At 43.8% G+C, this 22,223-nt stretch overlaps 1 protein-coding gene across 1 annotated transcript; it reads right to left on the minus strand.

Moving 5' to 3' along the window:
* Window positions 1-1,800: 1,800 nt before the first annotated feature.
* Window positions 1,801-7,653, minus strand: LOC310800006 (zona pellucida-like domain-containing protein 1; the record flags this gene model as incomplete). Its single annotated transcript, XM_083662606.1, has 7 exons — window positions 1,801-1,839; window positions 5,608-5,779; window positions 5,917-5,997; window positions 6,103-6,200; window positions 6,311-6,383; window positions 7,009-7,193; window positions 7,462-7,653. The coding sequence occupies 7 exons, from the start codon at window positions 7,651-7,653 to the stop codon at window positions 1,801-1,803; spliced, it is 840 nt and encodes a 279-aa protein (XP_083518732.1).
* Between the last annotated feature and the right edge of the window lie 14,570 nt (window positions 7,654-22,223).

Genomic DNA, 22,223 nt, shown 5'->3' on the forward strand with positions numbered 1-22,223 from the left:
TGAAACAGTAGGCTATATTACTCCAACCTACAGCAGAATATTACAGCGAACAGTTAGCATAGCGGTAGAATAGCCGGCCTGTAAGTTGTAGATCCCGAGTTCAAATCCCACACAGGGTGGTATTATATTTTTTGAAAATGTAGCATAAAATTGTTAATCTGGACATAATTATAGCTTTATGTATAAAGTTGCTGAATATACACTGTGTACATAGCAGAATAACTGAACATGCCCATTCATGGTAACGGTCATATTTCGACGTCAGCTTGACGTTCCCGCGTAGACGTCTAAATCATCCCCAAATCACCATGTCATCTGGCCTAGTCCTGAACGTCACTGGAACACGTCATCACAACGTTATCATGACGTAATTTTGCTTGCTGGGCTATTTGTTTTGCGCCGTTCAATATTGCTAGTGCTGTATCAACTTCAACTTTCACTTTGGAAACAGGCGAGTTAAATTCACAGTTGAAGACTTGTACTCACTTTGGGTTGAAAACAGGAAAGAACGTGAGGTTTCTTCTTTCTCTTAAAAGTTTTCACAACAAAAGAACTGACTTCTCATGCGCGGGGGACGCCCCGGCGCCATTAAACAAGCGCACCCCAGTGCAGAGAAGCACTAGAGCGGAGGAGGGGGAGGGGGAGGGGAGGCTTCTCTGAGTCTGAACTGGGTGCGCTCGTTTAATTCCGCCGGCGCGTCCCCCACGCGTCACGTTAAGTGGACTTGGTATTTTTTATTATTAAAACGGCACAAATTTAAGAACAGCAGTTTGATCTGTTCATTCATTGTGGTGTGTAAACCTGGTGTAAACCATCGACATAAATAAATAGGTGTAGTCTCGGCTCTCCCCAGATCGGCAGAGGATGGAGTAGCAACCAGGATTGAGAAATCAAGTGAGCACTAATGGGGGATAAAATGGGATAAAAAATCGGGAAAAAAATATTAATAAAAAAAATAAAAATAAATAGGTGTAAACAAGGAGCAAATTCCTTGGAGCAGACGCTTCCGGGACGCTGACGTCAGACGCACGCTCATCCACAAGCCAATCAGTGGAGACGCAGCCCACGCAGGTGATGACGACAGGACGTAGGTCTGTCATGTTAAAGTCCACTGGTCCGCTGGGATCATTGCAGTGTGAAAGCAAACCTTACTGGACCAAATGTATACAATGTAACAACAACATGAGTTTGGTTCTGACCTTGGTCTGGACTTTTGGGTGTGAAAGGGCCCTTAGTGTCTGTATGCAGCGTAGCGGTCACATCAATATACAGAGATAAGAAGTAGGAAGATAACTAAACACAATCGCAAAGTTGCAAGTGCAATCGAATCAAATACAATATGTACATGAGTTTTGCTGTGGATGATAAATATGAATTTACGTTGGATTTACCTGAGATTTACAGACTGAGTTAAATAGATGTTAAATAGGCAGTGGATTTACATGAATTTACAGTCTGAGTTAAATAACAGTTTACATTGAATGTACATGAAATTTACAGGCTAAGTTAAATAGGCATTAATGTGCAGGGAATTTACATGAATTTACAGTCCCAGTTAGACAGGCATTAAATTAGATATGAGTTACAGTTTTATGGGGGGGGGAGTTCAGTTGAGTTTAGGAGGAGGTAGTGAGTTTGTGGGGGGGGGGTTGTTGGTGACGCCCTTGGCGGAAGGGGTTTCCGGGCCTTGTTGGTGAGGTTGTTGTTGGTAACAGTGAACTTACTCTGCCAAATTTGTAACCGGGCCCAGTATAAGTAACCACTTGTTTCATCCAAACAGTTGGGCCTTCACACAAAGGTTCAATTTAAAAGGTTACAGACGGAGCAGGAGACGTGCATCTAGTGAACACAAAATGTTTATTTAAAGTTTGCTATAAGAAAGGATGATGGCCTTGGGGAAACAAAAGGGGGAAACCAATTAATCCAAAATCATCTCTTTATTGTCAAGTCAAGTCAAGTCAAATTTTATTTATATAGCACCTTTCATACACAAAGGCAATTCAAGGTGCTTTACAAAAAAATAATCGAAAAAACAAGCAGCAAAGCAATGCACATATAAAAAACACATAAAAAACACAGCCGACAGTTTTAGTTAAAATATATACTCAAATTAACAAACATGAAACATTATTTCTGTTTTAAATAAGTTACAAGGCACTCTTCAGTATTATTATTACATGTACAGTCCATTTGTTGGAAATGTACAGGAAAAATCTTTTTAAAATTACAGGCCGAGAGAAACTATGATTCTGAAAGCTTTGACCAATTGGTCAAGACCCAAAAGGGTAAACGTGGAACAGTTGGTTCATTCGTACACAGTGTATATAAAATGCCGTCATACAGTGGACAAGTCAATCATAAAATCAGGCTTTGTGTAACATACAAACAAATGCTAAAACAATGACTAAAAGCACTGTAAGAAACACATGGGCAAAACTCTATTGGCAAAACAAACCTATTTCTGATTAAACATGTTGAAAACACAAGACCTCTAATAACTGGATTTAGGAAATTTAACAAATCATTTTCTAAGACTTTTCTCAAATGGATAGATTGCCACCTTAAAAATAAACCCTAAACGAGTTAAAAACCCGTTGAAAGAAATGATATTGCAGCAGAAATGCATAAATCAAACACCACAAATTGCAAATTACCTGGTAATTTATTTAACAATAAAACATCTATAAACATCATAAAACGATATGACTATTGTCTAGGGATGGGCAGGAGTACTCAGGTACTTGAGTACTCGTTCATAACGTTACTACAGTAACAGAGTTCGAGTACTCTGACTTTAACAACGCAGGGGGAAATCCCCGATGCAAATGAGACACGCTTCTCCATAATGTAGGCCTATGTACCTATCATGTATCTAATATTAACATAGTAATATATATTCGTACAGGCCTATAGCCTACGATAGCTTAACGTAGCAAAACTTTGGTTCCGCTTGCTTCCCGTTGGACACGGACCACCTGTATTATTCCAGAAAATAAGTGTCCAAAGTGTCAAAAAAAGGACACTATTGTTATTAATTGCGTTAATGAACGAGTACTCGAGTACTCATTCATTAGTTAATGAGAGTACTTGAACATTGAAAAAACTTAAAATGCCCATCCCTAGTATCATGTTCATGTCCTGGTCCGGTTCTCCAGCAGCAGCACAGTCAGGCGGGACTTCAAACCGGGCAGCACACCCCCTTCTCTCTCTCTAACATTATTACAGGCTATTTTTATATGAAATATTTTCCTCACATTGTCTCTCACAGATGCTCATAAACACAGAAACATTATTAGCTATTGTTATGTGACCAGCTACCCTCCTCCTCCTCTTCTTTTCTCTCTCTGATCATCTACTCTCTCTCTCTCCCCCTCCCTCTGGGGTTTCTGCTCTAATCACCTGAGTAGGAACACCTGGAGTTGATCAGCCCTGGTTAGGGTTAAATGGAGGCTGGAGTAGAGAGCAGGCAGATATACTGCCTGGTCCATTTTTGTTCATCACTTACATCCTCCCCCTCGGTCAGATCCTCCGTCACTTCAACCTGGACTTTCACTGTTATGCCGACGACACCCAGAACTACCTCAGCACCACCTCCCCCCACAACCCACCCCTCTCCCACATCAACTCCTGCCTGTCTGCCATTAAATCCTGGATGCAAGAAAACTTCCTACAACTCAACAGTGAAAAAACAGAACTCCTCCTCATCGGCTCCAAGTCCACTCTATCCAAAACCAATAACCCCACCCTCACCATCGATAACACCACTGTCTCCCCTTCCTCCCAGGCACGCAATCTCGGCGTCATCATCGACCCCACCCTTTCCCTTGAACCCCACATCCGTCAAATCGTCAAATCGTCCTTCTACCACTTCTTCCGCAATATTGCCAGAATTCGCCCCTCCCTCTCACACTCCACTGCTGAAACAATCATTCACGCCTTCATCTCCTCCCGCCTGGACTATTGCAACTCACTCCTTCACGGCATCAACTCCACCCTCATCAACAGACTCCAACTGGTTCAGAACGCAGCAGCTCGACTCCTCACCAAATCCTGGCACCACGGGGTCCACCCGCTATGCCGACCACCCGCTATGCCGACCACCCGCTATGCCGACCACCCGCAATGCCGACCTTAGGTTTAGGCGTGGGGGTGGGAGAGGTTAGGTTTTGGGTAGGGTCTGGGGGAGGTTAGGTTTAGGCATGGCATGGGGGGAGGTTAGGTTTGGCGTGGGGGCTGGGAGAGGTTAGGTTTTGGGTTAGGGTCTGGGGGAGGTTAGGTTTGGCGTGGGGGCTGGGAGAGGTTAGCTCCACCGACACGCTGCACGCCGCCTCGCTCAGCTGGTTCTGCTTGTGGGCTATCGGCATTGCGACCTGTCGGCACTGCGGCCTGTCGGCACATAGACGCGGCACCGGCACCACATCACCCCTGTCCTCAAAGAACTCCACTGGCTTCCCATCTCCTACCGCATCAAATACAAAATCCTGGTCATCACCTACAAAGCCCTTCATCAACTGGCCCCCCCTTACCTCCTCTCCCCCTACCAACCCTCCCGGTCCCTCAGATCCTCCTCAGCCGACCTCCTTTCCACCCCCAAGTCCAAACTCCGCAGCTTTGGGGACAGAGCTTTCTCTCGGGCAGCTCCCAGACTCTGGAACGCCCTTCCCCAAGAAATCAGAACCTCAGAGTCGCTCACAGTCTTCCACTCCCGCCTCAAAACCCATCTCTTTTCCACCGCCTTCTCTTAGTCCATCTGCTCCCTACCCCCATCCTTGCTTGTGTGCTGCCTCACCACTACCGCCCCCCCCCCCACATAGTACTCAGTGTTTAGTGTAATCTCTGTCCTTATATGTTCACTAACGTCACCACCGGGGGGGGGTTTTCGGAGAGGCCAGCCTCTCCGAAAGCATAGGAGTCAATGATTGGCTGGCCGATAATTGGATGGTGACTGACGTCTGGACACTGAGATGGGAGGAGAGGAGATTCCTCTCCTCCTCCCCCTGGGGAGGAGGAGGAGAGACCGGAGGGGGGGGTAACGATAGCCGACTCTTGGATGGCGAGCTGCCGTCTGACTGGACACTGAGATGGGAGGAGAGGAGACTGTCGCCATTGGTGTATCGCTTGACTGTGACTGCACTTCTGTCTTCCTCCTGTTGCTTGGACAGCTCTGTTCAAATAAGGAGAGTAGAGGAAAGATCTGTCTCGGTATCTATCTAAATCTAAATGATGCACCTGAAGGAAAACAGTGAATATGTCTTGCTAAAACAAAGTGTGTAATTCACGATTTACTGTACATGCCTTTACCATTTTGCCTAGAGACACTTTACTGATCTGCTCAGTTATTGTTTATGACTGCTCAAACAGACCTGTGAAACGTCTCTATTAAGGAAGAGAACGCTCATAGCCAAACTTTGGTCTTTGAAATTTTTCCAACATGAAATATAGACAACATTGAGTAAAATCAGGCAGATCAGAAAAGCATGTATTCCACATGGTGAAGTCATCTATGAAATACTGTACAGTTTTGTGGATAAAACGTGACATGTAAACAGGCGGTTGGAACACAGAGTACTGTAGCTTCGAGAGTGTGAAGTGATATTTGTGACTCACAGGCTTTAAAGATTGACATCTGGCAACCGGGCAGAGTCTGGTGACACAGTGCAGGTAGAACGTGGAAACTGACTGGTGTTTGTGTTCAACGAATCTAAAGGCCTTAAAGGAGAAGTGTGCCTTCTGAGCGTCCCCATTTATCTCCATATGAGTCTGTCTGTCACGGTCACACCTTGGGACGGAAAGGCCACCAGTTATGGGATTGCAAGTTGGGAGTATACAGTAGAAGTAGACAGAGTTGGCTTGGAATTGAGTTCCATTGTACAATTTATTATGGCTATAGGTTAATTGAATATGACGGTGGCTTACCCGACAAAAAGGTCGTAGAAGGTGCCATTTGAGGGAATAGGGCTTGTTGATGCATAGCACCTGTCAAGCAGCACATTGAACCTGGGAGGAGAGACAGATGGATTTTAACAATGTTTTACTGCATATTTTCTTTTCAGATATATTCACTCGTGATATGAAGTGTAGTGCTTTCACTTCCATCAGTACCTGTCTGTTAGATTGGTAGCTTTAATTGCCACATAAATCCTGGTCTTCAGGTTGAGTCCTGTCGATGGCACTATAAGTGCGTTAAGGCGATCTCTATCCTGTCCCACAGAAAAGTAAGAGCGCCATTAAGTTGACGTGAAACAATTTTGCCTTGTTATGAATATTCTGTGTGCAACATGTTGAATCCAAAAGCTAGAGCAGGCCTTACTTTGTAGAGGTGCATACTCAGTGTGCTGATGAAAGGGCCGTTATTGTCTCTTATGGCGAGATTCACACCCGATCTGTATTGAATAAAAAGGAGTTCATGTTACAGTAGGCTATGTTTTTATAGATTCTTTCCCACTCATTCCACATGGATGACTCACGAGTGAATAGTCCAGGCATTTTACGCAAATATGTGGGTCAACCTCACACTAATTGCAACAAAACCAAACTCAACTGATTTTGTATCCTCAATATGTCCTCAATGAAGGAAAAAAAAGTGTTAAGGAAATGTATGAAGGGAAAGTTTTGAAAATGACCTAAATATGATGGTAGCCTATGGAAGACTTTTTTTTTTTTTTTTTTTTAATGTGCCATAAATCTCATCACTTATATCCTGTATGTGTTTTTTGCTTCAAGGAGAAAATAAAAAAAATAAAAATAAAAGAAAATGTTAAAAAATAAATAAATAAACGTTTTTGGTAGCATCATATAGGTCATTTTCAAAACTTTCCCTTCATACATTTCCTTAACACTTTTTTTCCTTCATTGAGGACATATTGAGGATACAAAATCAGTTGAGTTTGGTTTTGTTGCAATTAGTGTGAGCTCAAGTGACATTTTTACTGCACTAATGCGATGGTGCTGATTACTTTGTGTTGTGTTGTGTTGTGTTGTGTGAGTCTGGTGGCATACAGTACTCACCTGCCCAGCTCAGTGTTATTTATCAGATATTGCATTGGGTACCGACAGGAGAACATGTACAGGATCTGCTCGCGGTAGGTGATAGTACCCGCGCTGGGGTCTGACGAGCTGATGATTCCAGAGATGTTAACGAATTGGACATTTGAGAAGTCGGAAAACGGCCCAGTCCCAATTTCGCTGGTTATCTGTTAAAAGGAATATAATAAGCTAATCTGAATTGAGATTTATGACAGTCAAAGTCCCAATACTTGATTTTTATATACATACTTATACACTATTCCATTCTTTAATGCTGCACCGAAAGCAATTTCCACTGGCCCTGCTGTCACTAAAGATTCTATTTAATTCTATTCTATGCTTCAATTCTTGGAAACTGTAAAGTTCCTGGCAATCAATTTGGGAAATAGAAGCAGTTTGAGTTTAATATGAAATGTTATAAATGATGAAAAATACCTTAATGGCGTTACCACAGACATCCAGAGCGTTTACATTGATAGAAAAATTGAACTTTAAGACAGGTGGGTCAACGGTATAGTCAGGAGTCCCGAAACACTCTGGCTTGTTGAACTTTCCATTCAGGGCCATCAGGGTTTCATTGTATTGAGCATTGTAAACTGGGCAAATATAGATGCTCATCTCCATCATCTCAGTGCCACAAATCACACTTATGTCACTGTTTTCTAGGTGGGATGAAAAGGTAGATTATAATACAGCCACAGTGGAAGTATACAAATAACTAGGGGTGTCACAATATATCGTCCCACGAAATTTCGCGATAGTAAAACGTCACGATCTGTATCGTTGAGATGAAATCTCATATCGCAAAAAAAAAAAAAAAAAAAAAATTTTTTTTTTAAATAGACTAAGAAACGTCTTTGTTTGTTGAAGTTCAATGTCTGGAAAGTAGTTCAGTTGAACAAGTCTCTGAAGAGACACATGAGAAGTTATACAGAAGAGAAACCATTCAATTGAGTTTCTGGCAAAACTGTTTACTTGACAGGAAAAACTGAAGATGCATAAAAAATAGATTAAGAAAAGTCTTGTTGTTTGAGTTTGAAGAAAAACTGAAGATGCATAATGAGAATTAATACTGCTGAGAAACCTTTTAGTTCAAAGTAAATCTAAGTGACGGTGTACAGTAACTCATTCTATTTCAAGATAAGCCTTATCTCCAATCTCATGTTTTTTCTAGTTGTTATTGTAATAACAATTTCCCACAACAGCATGTTTTGTATTTGTGCATTTCAAATAAAATACTATTTTTCCAGTCATATATTGTCATTATTCAAGTTTAAAAAAATATTGTTAAAATCGTATCGTATCGTTATCGTGAACCCAGTATCGTGATACATATCGTATCGTGAACTGAGTGTATCGTGACACCCCTACAAATAACAATACTAAGGAATAGAAATGAAATATCATCATCTGCTGTTCTAGACAGTCTTCAACTCTAATTGTGTAAACATATACCTATAGTCTAAGAAAATGCTACCAACCTGGAGGTCTGTTGGTTAAGCTTCCGACGCAAGCAGCTGGAATCTGTGCCTGTCCCTCACACCTCAGAATTAGGCCAAGATGGCACACAAGGATGGCCAGCCTCATTGTTCTGGACCAGCAAGAATAAACAAAACATTGAGGTGAATGCCTTGGTTCCCCCCCAAGGCATTCACTTCTTTCATGAGGAGGGAATCTCAAGGAAAACTTTGGCCACATATTGGACTTTGCAATTCAGTGATCGACCTACATGGGGACAAAGCCCATAGATAATTCCAACAATAGAGTCACTCAGGCCCATTATAACGCATTATTACGCAGCTCGGGCAAGTTCTTTTCCAGACTGTGGAACCACTGGCGAAAATGTCTGTATACTAGACCCTGAGTATCTTGGTAACCTGTGTGCTGTTATCAACACTTACTATTTATTGTACTGCCTTTTTTATTGTTTTTCTTTTATTATATTATGGATCTCCCTGGGTCTGAAATAAAGTTTGAATTGAATTGAATTGAATATAAGTAACATAAGCAGTCACGTTTTGGATTTACCATGGCAGAAAAGACGGCAAGACTAGACTCTATGAAAATGAAATATACATCATTTTATTCAGACAATTCTGTACCTTTGCTAAAATGCTTAGAAATCACAGACATCGTTGATTTTCTTTTATTTTTTCTTCTTTTTTTGGTGAAAAATCCTCAAAGACATAATTGATGGCAAACTATTCTTTTTTCAACACATCCTACATTTTGCAAATCTACTAAATTAGTTATCAGTTATATTGGTTAGTTAGATATATTAGGCGCCCCCCCCAAAGTAAAATCTGAGTTTGGACAAACTGCTACAGCTGACCTTGGCTAGTAATGAATCCAGAATCAAACTAATGATTATGTTTTATCAGCATTTTCCTCTATTGTGGATGGAAGGCAGACACTAAAGATACTTCTGTTAATTGAAATATTTCCATTCAAGTGAATATGTTCTACATCATATAAATAGAAGCTGAAAAAAATATTATGAATAAATATAAATTCAAACATCTATATTAAGATTACATGGGCGAAAAGATGCCAGAGTAATTCAGTAGACTCACCTGAAAGTCTTCATGTTGTGCCTTGCTTTGTGTTACCAGATCTCTCCATTTATACCTATCCTCAGAGGACCAAAGGGGCGTGAGAGGAATTTGTTTTCTGAATTGTTTATTAAAATCATTGTTTACACGTCTCGCCTGCGACACTAGCTCATACATTTTGGTTTTGCCCACGGCTCTCAGGTTACTGGTCCTCCATTTTTGAAGCCCTATCTAAGATATTTGACAGAGCAATAGACCCAAATCCTTTAACAGCCATCTTTGGCATCCAGTGTGAAGACGATCACCTCCCCAAGGCACAGTCCAACTGTATTGCTTTTGTCACACTCTTAGCCAGGAGACTCATTTTATTAAATTGGAAGCAGGCTGCCCCTCCTTCTTTTAAACACTGGATCAGAGATACATTACAATTTTTGAAACTAGAAAAGATTAGATTGGCTGTACGAGGGCCTAAGTATAATTTCGATAGCATATGGCAACCCTTTATTAAATATATTATTGACCAACTGTGAGAGAGCAGTGTTTAATTGCAGCAGAGAAGAAGTGGTTTACTGTGAGCCAAATAACTGTACGCACAGTCGCACACACATCTGTCCATTATTGTTATTGTTGTTGTTGTAGTTGTTTTTATTTTGTAGTTGTTGTTTTTGTTGTTTTTTTGTTTTGTTTTTTGTTTTTTTCAGTCCCCATGGGGAGGGGGGAGAAAAAAGAAAAAGAGTTTTCATACACTTTTGTATTTCGTGACATCCATGTTTTTTTGTGAAAACTGAGAAATAAAGTGATAAAATCATTGTTTACACAGCTCAATCATTTCCAGCAGGAAGTGAGGGGGAGAGAGTTGGGCGTCTGATTAATTTAATTAATTAATTTTTCAGATTTTTCTTTCTTGGCCAATTCCCCCTGCTGTCCCAGTCGTTGTAGACTAACTTCCTCTGATTCGTGTGCAGTCGCCAGCCGCTTCTTTTCACCTGACAGTGTGGAGTTTCACCAGCAGAACTAGCAGGACGCCCCCCCCCCCTCCTCCCCCATGAACAGGTGTCCCGATCAACCAGAGGCACTAGTGCAGGCGACCAGGACACATACCCGGCTTCCCACCCACAGACACGGCCAATTATAGGAACCGAGGGCAAACCGAGGGCAAACCGAAAAGGCACGGTTGAAATTAGCGCTGAGGAGGAGGAGGAGGAGGAGGAGGCACGAAAGGAATGACCGCTGCCAGTTCAGCGGGCGAGGGACGCTAGAAAGGGGCACACTCTATTTCTGGTACCGTATACACTATATAGTTTAGCATCTACTTTGTGCATGACACAAATAATGATTCCAACAATTGTTTATAGACACTTATAACTCACTAGTGTATATTACAATTCCAGTGGATCATACATTTACATACACTAAGTTGACTGTGCCTTTAAACATCTAATTGACATAATTTGAGTCAATTGGAGGTATACCTGTGGAAGGGTTTAGGTTTGGGGAGGGGGGAGGTAGGGTTTAGACTAGCGTTAGGGTGAATGTAGAGATGAACATATTGGCGTGAAAAGTGATGCCATGCCATTTTGTGAAGTGTAAGTCCCTCGTGCAGCAAAGCACCCCCACAACATGCTGCTGCCACCCCCATGCTTCACGGTTGGGATGGTGTATTTCGGCTTGCAAGCCTCCCCTTTTTCCTCCAAATATAATGTTGGTCATTATGGCCAAACGGATAAATTAGAGGACCTTTCTCCAAAAAGTAATATCTTTGTCCCCATGTGCAGTTGCAAACTGTAGTGTGGCTTTTTTATTGCAGTTTTGGAGCAGTGGCTTCGTCCTTGCTGAGCGGCCTTTCAGGTTATGACTGAAATGTCATTCCCACCCTCATCATTACCACTACCTACATACATTTGGATATTTGGCAGGCAAATTCCATTTAAAAAACAAAGTGAATAAAGTGATGTGTACAACCATATTCAGATGATGATTCCTGCCAAAATGACAATAAAGCTTATAGACGGTTTTCACCAGAGTGCAACCCCACAGCACTTCCTTTTTCTCAGCATTCGGCAAACTGCAGAAATATTCACTCGACATCGTTACTTTTGTTTTCGCTGCTCAGCTGTATAGACGGTTTTCACGGAATGGTCAGTCCTGCACTTGAATGTTTTTTTTTCTTTTATGTCCATAGCAAACACTGCAACAGGAAGTGAGCGGGGGTTCAATTTAGAATGTTTTTGTTGTCAAGTTAAAACCGTCTATAGGTAGATAATTGAAGGTTTTTTCTCTCCTCCCCCACATTCCCCTGTTCCCTCCCCACCTTCTCCCTTTCCCTGCTCTCTCCTCCCCCACATCCCCCCACTCTCCGTCCCCACCTCCTGGAAACCACCTGGAAAGTCTTGGAAAGTATTGGAAACCACCTCCCCAGGTCGGATTGGCCTGAAAATGTGTATGGCAGTGTGTTATGATCAGGGGAGGTTCATGGGAAGGTCCAGGTGGTTTTCAGGACTTTCCAGGTGGTTTCCTGGAAAGTGCTGGAAACCCCATTGAAGATCCTGGAAACCACCTTGAAAGGTCGGAATGGGCTGAAAATTTGTATGGCGGTGTGTTATGATCTGGCAAAGGTCATGGAAGGTCCAGGAAACCACCTGGAAAGTCCTGGAAACCACCACCCCAGGTCGGATTGGGCAAAACATTTGTATGGCGGTGTACACCGTTAGAGTAACTCTAACTTACTCTAAGTTAGAGTAAGTGTATGGAGAAATAAAAATGTTGTGCAACTTTGTAATTCTGCTATATCTGTACAGTTAATATTTTCATGAATACTATGGATATAAATACCCTGTAGACTGTCAACTAGTTTTCACTTTACTTGGGTAGTCCAGAGGAACATCTACAGATGGTTAGTGGTTGTGCAAATGAGAGTTCCACATCTGCTTATATGTAGCTGACTTTGTAGACTGTCAACTAGTCGAGTAATTGTTGCAGCTCTATACGAACACAACACCCAGTAGCGGAGCGTACGCCGGGGCAGAGGGTGCGGCCGCCACGGGCCCACTCGTCAGGGGGGCCCATCAATTTTTTTTTTTTTTTTTTTGCAGGCTGGCAACCTGTGTTTTTATTTTTCTTCTTCAGAACAAGCTTGTCTGTAAAGTGGCTTCACTGTAGTCTTTCTTGGACATAATATTACTTGGCTCAATGAGTGACAAATTGTGTTTTCGGATATAGGGGCTATCAGCTATTTTACAGTTGTGACTTAAAATGACTTTATTTAATAAAGTCAGTGGTGTGAGTCTGAGAGGAATTCAATCAATAGACAATAACATTGGTGTGTTTAAAATGAGATATTCCACTAAATATGGCTAAAACCGATTCAAACATGCAAAAAAGGCAGATTTTTCTTCGCGGCCTGGCCTGGCCTTCAAAAAAAAAAAAATTTTTTTTTTGATGGGGCCCCCCTAAGAGCTTCGCCCCCTCTGGGCTGATAGGGTCGCTCCGCCCCTGACAACACCGATATATCCTACTCAAAAACCAACATTTTCTCTACTTTATATGGTCTGGTATGTCCATATCCTGACCGTTTGTACCAACTGCCTGCAAATGCCTCATGTTGAAAAACAAATGTCCATGTGTGATAATAATTCCAGTCTCTAGTTTCTGTAATAATAGACAATGTGTCGGTCGTTAGTGTCTGGTGGATCTGCTCCAGGACAGCAGGGCTACATGTGACTCTTATATTGATAATATTTACACTAAAGCACCGGGACACACATTAAAAAGACATTTTAAAGAATTATGTTTCATCTGCAAGGAATCTCGGAAAGTAGAAAAACCCTGCCAGCCACAACAGGCCTTTCCTCAGTGCCTCTGCCACAGAACGAATTTAGACCCTATTTGAGACGTTTTTAAGTAGGAACATTTTAGAAATTCGTAAGAAATGAGACCGTTACTAAGAAAATATTGAGGAACTGCACTTCAGAATAACACACTTTTCCTCGTATGCCATTTCTTAAAGGGGTAGTTTGTATTTTTTTTACGTGGGGTTGTATGAGGTACTTGTCGACAGGTCAGTGTACCATGCAGCACGGTCCCCGTTTGGAGAAATGGAGACCGCCCGCGTCAGGCAAGTAGAGCATTCTGCAGTGTGAACAGGGTCACAAGCAAAAATGTAAACAAAAAAAAACATAAAAGCTTCCATACTGCTCATCTGGCATAATCCAAGTCTCCACAAGATGCCAACATGACTAAACTAAATGAAATAATTATGTCTTTTCAACTCAACTGTACTCACCCTCTTGTCTTGTCTATTGTTTGTAAACAATTTTTTTGTCAATGATTAGCCTACACTGATTTATGAATAGTCTAAACAACCTGATGCCAGTGAGCTATAATTGATTTGCATAAGCAGGTTATTGTTTTAATGAATTGTGAACGTATTGATAATGTTTTCTGTGACATAGACATGTGTATATGCTGAACAAGCTGAACAAGCTGGAGCTCGACTCCCAATCACCCAATTAGGTGCTGATGACTGATGATTGTCACCTGTCAAGGTTTACCACCTGATCATTCATGTTGCCTCACTGCCTATTCAAGGCCTGTTTGTACACCATTTCAGCAAGCACACTGATGATGGCCGGACGGCCGAAAACGTTCTGTGCCAAAGAACATTAAAACTTTGTATTGCATTCGAGTGCGGTCCCCACTTCTCCTTTCTTCCACTAAGTCTTTTTGGGACGACGCACCAGTCTGAGCGCAGTGGTAACTCTATTATTATCTTTTCAACTCAACTTGGCATCTCAGGGCTTGTGGAGACTTGTGAGGAGTATGGAATAGGCTTGGGCAGTATTCAGGTATTATACCATGGTCTGAGTGAATACTCGATTCTGATTGGCTGCAAGGTGTCCATTAAAAAGTGATATTGTACAGTGATAATGGACACCTAGCTAAATGGTCTGTTCACCGTTCATATCAATGCGCCATAGTTTCATCAGTGTTATCAGGAGAGCAGTTTGAGCTCTATACCCCTGTTAAGGGTTAATATGACAATTTTGGATGTTGAGAAAAAAATTGACTCGGTCAAAGTAAGTATTTAAATCACCCCTGTGTGCTCAGTTTATCAAAAATAACTCTTATTTACTATTTTGATTTTCGTTTCGGAGATTTTTAACCTCGCGTCACCAGGCTCTTCTCGGCGACAAAGAGGATATTTCCCTCGCTCGTGCACGAGCCCGGCCTTTGACAGAGAGAGAGAGAGAGAGAGAGAGAGAGAGAGAGAGAGAGAGAGAGAGAGAGAGAGAGAGAGAGAGAGAGAGAGAGAGAGAGAGAGAGAGAGAGAGAGAGAGAGAGAGAGAGAGTTTACAACTTGCAGCAACCAGCAGCCAGGCGCTCTGGGAGAGCGCGCGCTGCCTCTTATCACTGATACAAATCAAGGGGTCCACCCGCTATGCACAAATCAAGTCAAAGAGGAAAAAGACGAGATCAAAAAAAAAGAAAACAACGCAATGGGCAGTTAACAGCAACACACTGAGAGACGTCCTTGTACAAAACATACCTGGACTCCAACATACTGAAAGCAGATAGTTTTCACTCTACTCCTGCCTCGCGCCATTTACGTCTTATAAGACCCGCAGACGTTAACGCAGAGAGTTCTCTCTGCATGTCACCACATACAGCCCCCGCTGCTCTGTGTTACTTCCTGAAACTCGATCGCTCTTAAATGTTAATATACTTGGCCAATACGTATCTATCATACAAAATAAAGCAAGCTGCCAAACGGTAATGTCTTCATTTAATGTAGAACGCAAAACATCGTTAAACCCGCATTCCTGTGATAAAGTTAACGTTTGAGTCGGCTTTAAAACGGAGGGTGGTGGAATAGTGGGAGGGACTATTTTATTTCGTGGAAGACTGATTTACAGTATGAATAACAGACATTTAGCCATTTAGATTGCTTTATTTATTACACATGGAAATATAAATGACTGGTCTTATTGTTTTGTTGGCAAGTGACCATGGTATAAGCGGGTTAATGCACTTCGAGGTGTACATTATCACTTTTTAAGGGACTTCGCGGAGGCAACCATCCTCGGCTTCGCCTCGGACGGTTCACGCCTCTCGCGTCGTCCCTTAAAAAGTGATAATGTACACCTCGTCGTACATTAACCCTTACTTACCGTATACCGGGGTATTTGCCAGACCCAGGGGGTCGGCCTACAGGAGGCTTTGTCTGTCGGTCGGTCTGTCGGTCTGTCCCTCTTTTCCTCCCCAGCCATTCAGGAACGCTTCAGATTTCAACCACCAGGGGCAACAGAGCAGGTCTGGACTTGCTACCATTTGAACCAGCAGTGAATGGGGACACTAACAAACATTGAATTACCTTTCATTCAACTGGTTTAAACATGTGCCGTGTAACTGTACAGGATCTGTACTTGTTGTAATTGTGGTGCCTAGTTTGGTTCATTATTGGCCATTAGATCATATTAGATCATACTTATTTATTTATGGAATAGTTAAAAGAAAGACATGTCTAAATGTGGTCATTAACTACAGTACATTAGAGGGCAATAGAGGGCCCACAACACCTGAAGGTAATTTGTATAAATATCACCTACAGCCAATTGATTAATGAGATGGCAATCAATAGTATGACAGCAATTGATCATATTTACACAACCATAAACCCACAACACACTTGTAACATTCCTGAGTTGAAAATGTTTTAGCCACTCAAATTGCATTGGGAAGCTGCGTTGGGCAGGTCAGGTGAGCAAGTAAAATCAATGAGGGTCTAATCAACAAGGGACAGGTGAATGTAATCAGACTGGAAGGTTTGCTGGTCTAGCCTATACACAAATCTACAACCAAATACCCCTATACACAAAATGCTACACACACACAAAATGCCTAAAATGATTTATACTTTTAACTTATAAAGTGGTTTGTAGGTGTGTTGCCTACTAGGAATTTGTTCCTTCTGGGTCTGGCAGAACCAGGTCTCCTGGTCTTGTTAGAAATACCGACAGTATGATTTTCAATACCGTGAAAACCGTTTTCCCGTTTTCTAACTTTTTTGTTCACCCAAAATAGGCGCAAGTGTTGTTCCCTCTCCTGGGCTTAGCCTAAATGATCTTTATTTATTTATTTTTTATTTTATTCGCCAATTTGTAGGCTCCTTTTTTTTATACCTTTTTAATGGGCAAGCATAATGTTACTGTTACGGCCTTCAAAGTATATCAACAAATGGCTCAACAGAAGACCAATTCAATCATGAGAGGCCAGTTGGTAGGATTTGACCAACTTTATTTAGCAATCGGCATGCATGGCAAATACTTTGGCGCATGACTCCATTGGCCAGTGGCGCTCCTCTTGAGGCAAGAGGAGGGCACCTGCATAGGCTAAGAGATCCCCCAAAAGGAAGATCTGATTACCGGAGGTTAATTGAGATCTGCAGGCGCCGGTAGTTGATGGTACTTTTCTGGCCTTCGACCTTTTAGCGACTTACAGCTATTTGCGGCTGGCGCTCCCAACTCGGTCGGGCCTTCGATCTTGATACATTAATGTTTAACTTGGCGCTTCCCGGCTTGGCCTACTTGGCTGCCTTGGCTGCCTTGGCACCTCGCGATAGCGCTTCCCAGCTTGGCCTACCTGGCCGCCTTGGCGCCTCGCGATTGTACTTTTCCGGCCTTCGACCTTTTTAGCGACTTACAGCTATTTGCGGCTGGCGCTCCCAACTCGGTCGGGCTTACCTGACTTAAGGCGCTTCCCGGCTTGGCCTTCCTGGCCGCCATGGCGCCTTACCTGACTTAAGGCGCTTCCCGGCTTGGCCTTCCTGGCCGCCATGGCGCCTTACCTGACTTAAGGCGCTTCCCGGCTTGGCCTTCCTGGCCGCCATGGCGCCTTACCTGACTTAAGGCGCTTCCCGGCTTGGCCTTCCTGGCCGCCTTGGCGCCTCACCATTTTAACTTGGCCTTCTTGGCCCCCTGACTTGGCCTTCTGACTGGCCCTGACTTTCTCTGGCTTTCTCTGGCTCTCTCTCTTTCCCCCAAAAATTAACCGGGAGATTTACTGCGCCTTACTGGGCGCCGTGCTTTTCGGGGAGCCACCACCAACGAGACATTATTTGGCACGGAAGTCCGGGACACTGTTCGTTGCCATGCTTGCCGATGAAGGGAGGAGGGTCCTTTGGGCCGCCGGTATGGCCACCCGCTCCGGGCGGATGTAGCTGGAGAATGCTGATGAAGACCGGCGGCCCGTTTGCTGGAGGGAGGCGGAGGACACTCCTTGCATGGCGGCTGAGGTGGCCGCTCCGATCCTGAAGGAGTGGCTGGAGAAGTTCTTCGTCGGGAGGTTGCACTTCTGGAGCGTCCGCTTGAGGTGCAGGACGAACCAGGATCTTGTCATGTGGTGACGAGGTGCGATGGGGAACAGGGGAGCAGGGGGCCGGTCTGGGGCCTGAGCGGTCTTTCCCCTGATTTTGGGCTTAGCTGCAATGCTGTATGGGTCAGCAGTCATCACGTGATGAGATTGATGAGCTGAAAATAAACAATATGACACGTGAACAGGATCGCTAGCTGGAGAGGCAGACAGAATTCACCCGATGCAAAATTCTTATGATAATAGCTTCAACGCTCTCAGCCCTTTCAGGGATGATTATTTCAGAATTACGAGCCAGTAATTCATGGGAATGCAAGCATTATTAGTAGCTATTTGAATGAAAAGATACGGTGCCGGCCGGTGATGATGTCCTCAGATGGCGACCATCTTTTCCCCCCATGGGGAAGTCTGGGCAGATTCGCGGTGATTGACGGGACCCGGCCTGGAGAAGCACTGATGTTGAAGTGCCATGGCATCTCGGGCACTCTGGACAGACCGGAAGATCCATGGGGCAAACGGTTCATTCTGGCGGCAACCCTATAGAGCTGAAATGTAATGCTTAATGCATGGGATATAAAGACCTGGTTAATAAACAAGTAAAAGAAAGACAGTGGTTTCACCGCCTTGCGAGTGCACCATTGACTGCTAGTTGCAACCATGGACCCATCATAAGATGGACTGGGCATCACACTGGTTCAGTGAAGCCGCTGCATGTTAGATTGCCGCTCTGGCGGTTGAATCCAGTATTGGGTCACGAGGCCCGCCTCCTCATGTTAGTGGATGGGAAAATCAAAACCGAAATAGTCACAGTATACGTCGGTAATTTTTTTTTTTTTTTCAAAGGTGGTTTGATCATTTTTGGATAGTCATTATCATGCTAATGCCTGTGCAAGTGGTCATTTTTCTGATCAGTAGTTATTTGACATATAAAAAGGGGATAAAAATGGATGATTGGCAGCTGTGCCAGCCAGTCTTGAGCCGTCATTGGCTGGACAGGCTCTTCACATTATAGATCTATCGTTGTAGACAAGACACGCGGCTTCATTGTTATGTAATGCTGCCTGGAGGTCGGGTGGCTCTGCTGGGTGTGTGGGGCCGGGAGATGGGCTCTTAGCCTGGGTAGTGCAGGCCTGGAGGTCGGGGTGGCTCATGGGATGAGGCCTAGTAGTACACACGCACCGTTAGCTCATCGCTAGCGGATTAGCATCACGTACGAACAGACGTTTTATTTTTGTAGGCTATTAAAGCAACGAACGTTTTTCATATGCATATCTGGGGGAAATGCTTTGACTGTGGGGATGTTCGTTCTTCACAAGCTCCTCTCTTAGTAACGATATACCAGGCGATGGACCGGGCAGCCTGGCTCGCGCACTCACTGGGCTAACGTTAGGTTGGGCTGAGGGTGAGTGAGGCCTGCCTCCACTTCCGGCCCGCGCTGAGAGCGCTGAGAGCACTCAGCAGTCAGCAGCAGCCCGGAGATCTGAAGTCTCCGACAACCAAAATCAGATTTTCGTACAGGCGTCATTTTGATAAACTGATCTCGTAGTGGGAATCTTCCTGGTTACTTTCGGCGAGACAAAAGTATTACAACTTAAAGTGTAATATTTACGGAGCTAGACTGTATATAAATACGCAACGCACTGTGCGCATTCTAGGAACAGCAGCTCAGAGGGGCGTGGAGCTCTCAGAGGTTCTCAATCAAGGGCGCTACTGCGCAGACTCTGGTTCACTGATCTGGCTGGATTTTGGCTTCAAAAACATACGGGGAGGAGATAGGGACACTCCCTCCATTCATATTATAACTCAATGGCTGCAACTCGCAGTGATATGTTATGGTTGGCCAGCATATAACAATGGGATTCGCTGCCTCTTGTTACGTGACTAGCGTGACGCTGTATTAATTATTTTAGCTTTGGTATTATTTATGGTTAAAAGAAGCGCCAAGGCATTTCACTTTGAAATTCGTTAAGAACAGGAAGTGGTGTATTAAGACTGGGTAGCTTGACACGGAAAAAGACGTCAGCATCCCCTGGGCCGCAGGGGCGTATCTACGGGTGGGCCTGGGTAGGCACAGGCCCACCCACTTCTTGCCCTGGCCCACCCAATTTTTTTTTTTTTTTTTTTTTTTTTTTTTTTATTGGTTGTTTTCTAGAGGCAAACTTGCTGCTGCATTGCTAGCCAATGGTTTTGTTACTTTTGCAAAAACGCAGGGCACATCATCTCCAGAGTCTAATGCATGACAACTTCATGACATCTAGGAATTTTGTTCTCTCTGTGGATAAATAAACCAGAGGGCGTCTTGTTGAAACTTGAAGCAGTAAAATAACACGTCAAATTTTTCAAGGCCGGCCGCCCGAGTGGGCCCGGCCAGAGGCCGGGCATCTGCACCCCTTCCTATCCAGGCCCACCCAATTTGATCCAGGCCCACCTATAATTCAATTTCTGCATACGCCCCTGCTGGGCCGTCTGACTTCGGTCTGAAAGTTATAACACTCATTCGAACTGATGCTCGGACATGCTCCATGGGCCAAGGGTGTTTTGAGTAACCCGTTGCGTGATTATTATTATTATTATTATTATTATTTTTTACCGGCATATCACGTGATCTCAACGTGCTGTCAAGAAGAATTGTGAATGAAATATACGGTGTGCGGTGATGACGTCATCAGGCAGCGACATGACATCTTTCAACTCACACAAACTCCCGTTTATTTACGGTTAAAGACTTAACTGCCCGGTGATAGCAGAGGAATCTGTGCCTGCTGTACAATTGACCACGGGCGAGGTGGAGGGGACTGCCTGGTGCTGCCTGCTTGCCTGGAGAAGCCTGGGGATGCGATGATCGCGGTGCGGAAGCCTGAATGCTTGGACGCCTGGACACCCGTCCGATGAAGAATAGTGGGGCTGCATGCATGCTGCTTGCTGAACGAAAATGTTAGTCACTGATTGTCAGTCTGAAAGTCTGTTGTTGACTTGGGGCGGACTCCTGGCTGGAGGGAAATGGCCGCTTTGCTTGAGCCGATTTGCTCCGTGAATGGAGATAGCAAGGAAGAGATTGACGACGTGCAAGAACATGGCGTCTCACGGCGGCCCCTCGCAGTGGAGCGCCCCGCGTTGGCAGCCTGCGGCCCGGCCGTCTCGGAAGGCCGATGCGCTCCGTGCGATCCGGAACAGGGTATCGTTGTTTGAGCTGTCGTCGCTGCCCATGGACTGTTCTGGCTCGGGATCCGACATACCAGGAGTGGGGAGCGTTGAGAGATCCGCGGGGATTGTCCACGGGTAGAGAGGACTTGGGGGTGCTGATTCGGTCTGCAGATATGGTGCAAAACAACGCTTCGGAGGACGGCTTCAAGGGAGATGGACTGCCGTGAAGCTAGCTGCTGCTATGATCGGCCAGAGAGAGAGAGGTGGCGTAGAACCCTTGCTATATATATGAGGATTAACTGACGTCATATTTGATGTCGTAGCAGACGTCATACTAGGACTTTGACTGACCACGTTATGCTAGAACTTGACTGACGTCAGGGGATGATCGGATTATGCATGAGTGGCCTTCAGCTTGAAATATGGTCTGGAGACCTCACAACATATTAAGGACGCCAGACAAAGGTTGCAAATTTGTAAAGAATATTTATTTAAATCAACCCAAAAAGATTCAAAGTCACAAATCATACAAACCAAACAGACTGGAGATCCGGCCAAATTCAGCAAAAGGGCCTGGGCCAACCCCTTTGGGCCGTTGAAGCCAGTGTAAACCTATAAACAAGAAAAGCTAAACTATAACTAAAGCGAAAACAGGACTACTGGGGACTCCAGCCTAAACTAAAATAACAAAGAAAGTAACAAAAGAAAAGTCAACCTCATCCTGATTTTATTTAGTCAAGTTTTCATCAAGTGTTTAAGTATTTTCAGCTCATCTTAGTCAAAGAAAACCGTAACTATTCATTAGAATTTCCAAACTTATTGTAAAGATATATTAATCTGTTATTCTGGAATTGTTTTAAGGTTTGAATGTGCAATACAGACACAGATGTTTAACTTCTTCTCTTCTGATTGGATCTCTTCCCAATTCGTCCCTCCCTAACATTTAGTCTAGTTTTCACCAGTGAAAATAGGTAGTCGACTAACATTTTTCCTCAGTTTTCATCTACGAAATCAACACTGCTATGTCTCCACCTAGTGGTGCGCTCCAAACTCACACACACTTTTCCACAACTCCACCATGTATCTGAAACAATGTTTACTTACTGTCAATCTCATCAAAGTTTCTGAAGACCA

The sequence above is a fragment of the Poromitra crassiceps genome (genome assembly GCF_964638095.1).
Source record: "Poromitra crassiceps genome assembly, chromosome: 29".
NCBI lineage: Eukaryota > Metazoa > Chordata > Actinopteri > Beryciformes > Melamphaidae > Poromitra > Poromitra crassiceps.